Source organism: Plasmopara halstedii, assembly GCF_900000015.1.
Source record: "Plasmopara halstedii genome assembly, contig: Scaffold_2061, whole genome shotgun sequence".
NCBI lineage: Eukaryota > Oomycota > Peronosporomycetes > Peronosporales > Peronosporaceae > Plasmopara > Plasmopara halstedii.
Genome location: NW_020188969.1, coordinates 1,149,931 through 1,155,417, shown reverse-complemented (window position 1 = coordinate 1,155,417; position 5,487 = coordinate 1,149,931). Strand labels below are relative to the sequence as shown.

General features: G+C 45.7%; 4 protein-coding genes across 4 annotated transcripts; all 4 read left to right on the top strand.

Moving 5' to 3' along the window:
- Positions 1-2,175: 2,175 nt before the first annotated feature.
- PHALS_02765 (Hismacro and SEC14 domain-containing proteins) lies at positions 2,176-3,390 on the top strand (the record flags this gene model as incomplete). Its single annotated transcript, XM_024717209.1, has 1 exon — positions 2,176-3,390. One exon carries the CDS (start codon positions 2,176-2,178, stop codon positions 3,388-3,390), a length of 1,215 nt encoding a protein of 404 aa, XP_024582731.1.
- Positions 3,391-3,590: 200 nt separating this feature from the next.
- Positions 3,591-4,217, top strand: PHALS_02764 (Bacterial PH-like domain; the record flags this gene model as incomplete). The annotated part of the gene is made up of 1 exon (XM_024717208.1): positions 3,591-4,217. One exon carries the CDS (start codon positions 3,591-3,593, stop codon positions 4,215-4,217), a length of 627 nt encoding a protein of 208 aa, XP_024582730.1.
- PHALS_14895 (uncharacterized protein) lies at positions 4,217-4,714 on the top strand. The gene has a single exon (XM_024717207.2). The coding sequence runs from the start codon at positions 4,236-4,238 to the stop codon at positions 4,413-4,415; it is 180 nt and encodes a 59-aa protein (XP_024582729.1). The 5' UTR covers positions 4,217-4,235; the 3' UTR covers positions 4,416-4,714.
- A 491-nt stretch (positions 4,715-5,205) lies between these two features.
- On the top strand, positions 5,206-5,471 carry PHALS_02763 (uncharacterized protein; the record flags this gene model as incomplete). Its single annotated transcript, XM_024717206.1, has 2 exons — positions 5,206-5,402; positions 5,462-5,471. The coding sequence occupies 2 exons, from the start codon at positions 5,206-5,208 to the stop codon at positions 5,469-5,471; spliced, it is 207 nt and encodes a 68-aa protein (XP_024582728.1).
- Positions 5,472-5,487: the final 16 nt, after the last annotated feature.

Genomic DNA, 5,487 nt, shown 5'->3' with positions numbered 1-5,487 from the left:
TCTGTGGAGACACCCGTCACCTTCGGAACGGTTGCCCCCTGCGCAAGGCGCGTCAAGGCTCTATGAACCATCGCCTAATGGCTACCAGTCTGGTTCGTCGCGGGAAATGACAACACCCAGCAGGCGCGGGGTGACCAACTGAGTTCTGTTGAACCTCAGGAAGGTGGAGGTCAATAGGGCCCAGCTCCGAAGAGCTCCGTGCTCTTGAACACAGAACGTGTATGCAAGCCGGGGTTGCTGGTCGTGTAGGCGATTGTAATGGGCTTCGAGAAGCCATGGAAGATCCACATCGATTCTGGGGCGTCGAGCACTTATGCTCGACGCTCCACGATGGAAGGAAATCAGCAGTATGCTGAGGCGCTGAAAGCGCGGCTGGGCGACATCGTCACTGTTCGCCTGGCGACGGGGACGCGTGTCACGGTCCCGAGGGCCTCTGTGGTTTCTTGACTTTGATAGCGTGAAACGCTGTCTAGTCTTAGACTTGTATACAAGGTAAGACCTCATCCTAGGAACGGCATGATTGAAACACCATGAGCCGAGGATTGATTGGAGGTCAAAGACCTTGGTCGCCACGCGCACGTCTCCCGGTGGAGCTTTGGCGAGTCATGGACCCACCTCTGCGAGGAGACAAAAGCGGTATTGGTGAGAGTATTGGACCGAGATGGTCAACTTGCTGGAAATTGGGATGTCCGAGTTGGTAGACACCAACGGTGTATCAGACAGGAGGGAGTCCCGAGCGTGGCTCGCGGGCTGATCGTATAGTGGCACATAATCCGCTGAGCCCTGCTCAAGTTTCGGAGCAGTCGCTGCATGCATGCGTGACATGGTCGGCCAAGGGTCGAGGATTCGAGGGCGAGGCCCCCGTGATGCACGTGAAGTGGCACGTAAACCACTGCGCGCTGCTCGAGTATCGAAGCAGTCGCTACATGATATGCGTGGCATTCTACTTGCATGACCTAGGTCTCACAGATCTTATTTGAGAGTGACTAATCATGCATATCGCTGACTCCCTCTTTCAAATAATTCATGCGATGCACGAATGTTAGGGTGATTTATTTATAGCCGAAATGAGTGCTGCTATCCTGAGATGTTAACAAGAGCTTCATTATGCAAAACAGGTTTAGCCTGAAATTGGTCCACGACTTTTCCCCGACAAATTTCGGATTCAGCTTCGCGCATCTGGGATGGCGCAAATTCATCCAAAGCTCTCACTACAATGGAGTCAAAAACTCAGCGCACCATCAGAAAGCTGATTGCATTAAGCCCGGAATTGGCTTAGTCTCGCTTCTGACACTTCTTTGCCAAGACTCTGCCTATTATTAACATAGTGTGTCTGAGCACTGAAGTGAGATTAAACCTTAATCTAGTGGGTGTAAAGACTATTGAGACTTGAAAGGAAATCGCAAGATATAGAATTTCTCCTTGTCTTACGTACGGTAATAGTGACTCATGTATTGTATTACCCTTTTAGCGAGCGCGTGCTACTCATAAGTTAGGACTTTCTAAATATTTAGCTCACAAATCTTTCTGTCGTTTGCTGACATCGCGTTGTTCTTCCGAATGTATCTGAACTAGAGACCTATTCATGTAAGCGTAGCTGTGGAACAAGCCGCTGCACAGGGCGAGACTTGTAGACTGTCACCTCGATGATTTTTGGACGCTTCTATGCAGAGAAATAAAAATGATCGTCGTGTGGTCAACAAATATGGCATCTCGAATCGCTAAAAGGTGTGTAGTAGTGCTCGGAGTTTGTTGGCTGTCACCGCGCTTGCCGCGCCTGATTCAGATAATGATTACCGACATTATCGTGACCATGGACACAAAGAAATGGAGCGTGTAACAGTTTCACGCATCATAAAAATTTATCTTGCTTTGCGTAAGCTACTCAGAAACATGTACTTTTGCTATCGTCGGGAATTCATACAGTTCAGCTTCTCAAAAGAATGACCGTGCACGCTTCACATTTTTGTTGTTAAGGCTTGGCACGATCCATGGCTTCAGTGGTGTGTTAGCGCAAGAATTATAGAGAAGGTGAATCAGGACATTTTGAAATTTGGAGGTAAAGTAGTCGTAGAATGATCCTTCTTCAAACTCTACATACTTCAAGTTTTGTGTATTGTTACACAAGATTTAGTCACGATATATCAGAACGTTTTCATAATCTTTTCATTCAACATGACAACACCCTGTGACGAGAATTTGAGGCATAATTACGCAACTACAGACGCACCAATGCCCAAGCGTCTGTGTAAAACAAACTCTCGTTCATGTCCACAAGCAATTGTCTGTGTGTTTAGTGTCGAGAATTTGGTACGAGGGCTACTTCTACTGCTTGATTTACCAACGGTATGCAGCCTTCTTGAGGTACTGGCAGCTAACAATTCGTGGCGAAGTGTGCTGAGTAATAATGAAGTCTGGAATAAAATGCTTAGCGTTTATTTTGGAGGAGATTTGCCACCCACTGAACAACTTAACGACGATGAAGAACATGAGGTAACAGAAGAAGAAACTGAAGAGCAAGATGACGACGATGCACTTGATCTTGATGACGATGTGGAAGAAGATATGGAAATAGAAAATGACGAGGCTTTGTCAGAAGAAGATGAGGAATCAGAGGATGAGAACTCTGACTCAGACGTTACGAGTCATCCCACAAGCAGACTAGAGAATGATACAGAATCTATTGCTCAGGCACCGCATGTGACCACATTCAAGTGGATCAGCGCAATGTCAATTAAATTGGTGCAGGGTGCATCATGCACAAAATTGACAGAATTTTTGCGCTCTGCAGAGCAACTAATGCACTTTGACACTCGATTTCAGATTGTTCGCGGCGATATCGGCAAAATTCAGACAATTGGCAAACAAAAAGTTGACGGACTGGCTTTTCCAACGGCATTGTCGTTGCTAAATCCGCACAGTGGCGCAGCGTCGGTGATTTTCCAACGTGCAGGTCAAAGATTGCGAGATCATGTCTCGACGTTAAATGTCAGACTTGACGTTGGTAAAACACATACAACCCCAGGTTTTGCTGCAGGTGTCGACAAATTGATTCACTGTGTGGGTCCAAATGCATATAGTCCGCACTGTATGAGAGATTTGCAACGGACATACAGAAACGTCCTACGGGCTGTTGAAAGAGAGAAGCTCACTTGTGTTGCCATGGCATCTATTTCCACTGGAAATATGGGGTTGCCAGTTGAAAAGGCCGCGTGGTTTGCATTGTGTGCAATTCAGCGCTACATGCGCTCTACAGATTGGACGGCAACGATTGGTATTGTGTGTTTTGATGCAGACGTATATGATGCTTTCACCAAGTTCAAAGCAAAGGTGATGACCCAGTTTAATGCTAAGAAGCTGCGTGCTTCACCGCCGCTACGAAATCGATAAAGTGCTACACGGGAGGTGGTAGTTTTGAGTGTCCTGCACAATGCATATTTAAGATTGGTCAAATTTGTGTTTGGAAGATGCAGTTTTTAGCCTGTCAGCATTACGATATTCTATTGTAATTCCTTATTAATATTTGTTGTTACGTTAAGCAGTAATTACAGCTTCAAGGGGCGATCTTTTAGCAGTTGTTCAGATCACTAATGTCAAATCTAGTTAAAGGTCTCGCTGGTGACCTCACTGGATCTGCAGACGTTTGTAAGATCGTCGCAGACTTTTCTAAGTGCTTAGCATCAGACTATCTTCTTCCAAACGAGACTATTGCCTTCTCTATGGTGTCCGTCAAGGAGGAGTTTACGTTCACTAACATGGCTTTGATCCTGCTAGAAGGTGAGAGTGCAACCACTACTCGCAAGCTCGTGGAACGTTACGACTACAAGGATAACATCATTCAAAGCGTCAAGTTTGAAAGTGCTGGACACGTCGACCGCGACTGCGAGATCAAGTTTCTCATAGGTAACAAAAACATTTCGATTGACATTACAAAGAGTGAGCAAACGTCAGCTCGAGGAATCTACAAAGTACTAGAGCTACTGGGTCGAGCTCAGAGCTCAAATGAGCGTCTGTGGGAGATAAGTACTCTGAGCATCAAGCACGCAAGTGACTCATTACGTTTGACTGAAAATAGTGGTCAAACACTGCATAAGCAAGCAGACGAAGCAACTGCGTGGCTTCATGATGCGTACAAGCGCACCCATCCTCATTGCTATCGTGATATTATTCAAAAGGCGTTTTCAGATCTTCGACTTGTGGATCCGGTTACTCAGTAGACTAATTGACACCGGTATATGCGCTCCGAGGATCAAATTGCGATCATGTTCTTTAGTACGAGTTGTGTGAGCTTACCATCTTCTGACAATTTCAAACTGCCAGTGGCGCGATCAAATTACCTGAATGCTTTCTCCATAAAAAGATCGTACGAACAACGCAATTTACTTTTTAACCGAATGACAAAATCGGCATCCTAGACCGTCATCAGATCATCATTTTATATTGTTACATTGTTGTCTACGCTTACATAGTATATGTGGGATGACGCCGGGTTAGATTTTTAACTAACTGTTTGCCTGGTCGACTTAGTTTCCTTTAACGGCTTCAAAGTTGGTGCCGATTTGCTGTCTTTGTCAGCTGATTTGATACTGGTTGAATCCGTTGTCGTAGTTTTGGTATCCTTTTCGTCGCCTACCGCGTTCACGAAGACTCGTACCCAGAGTACCAAGCGTACCCGTGGTTGCCGTAGCTAGGGATTTCATACCCACTGTAACTGGGATAGCCGTATCCATAGTCATTGTAGCCGTAGCCGTAGCCATACCGTAGTCATAGCTGTCAGGATAGCCTTACCGTAGGTTGAGTCGTAGGTAGCAAATTGAAAAGTTAATGAGCAAGAGTTATGGATTTCATTGCGCTTTCTCATCCTGCAAATTATTGATCTTTCCATTGACGGTCACTTCGTAAGTCTCTTCCAAACATTTTGAGAGACTTAAAATGAAGAAAATATCGAAAGAGTCAGGAATATCATGATTGTGTGTATTTCCTTTTGCAATTACTTCAACTCATTCTTGAAGCTTCAATCATCTTAAGAGAGAGTGAATCGAAGAGACTTATGACAAGACTGAAGTGACTGTCAATGGAAAGATTAATAACCCGCAGTTTGAGAAAGCGCAATGACGTCGATATCTCCTGCTCATTCACTTTTCAATTTGCTTCCTTCCTCAGCGAACCAAAACACCAACCTAACTCAAGAAGTGCACCCATACAATGCAGCTCAAAACACTTGCAGTGCTGGGTCTCTGTGGCTGTGCTCTGATCCTGCTGACGATTGAAGGTCGAGGTACTCCGGCCGGGAAAATTCCCCGCCGTCAGCTTGGCGCCTACAAGGACTACGGTCACTATCCGCACAAGCACGGTTATGATGACAAAAAAGGACATCATGACGTGGGCAAGGATCACATGCAGTACCGTCGGCGCCTTGAAGATAAGGCCACTGAGTCCTCGGACTATAGCTACAGCAAAGACGATTATGATCACAAGGATTACGGT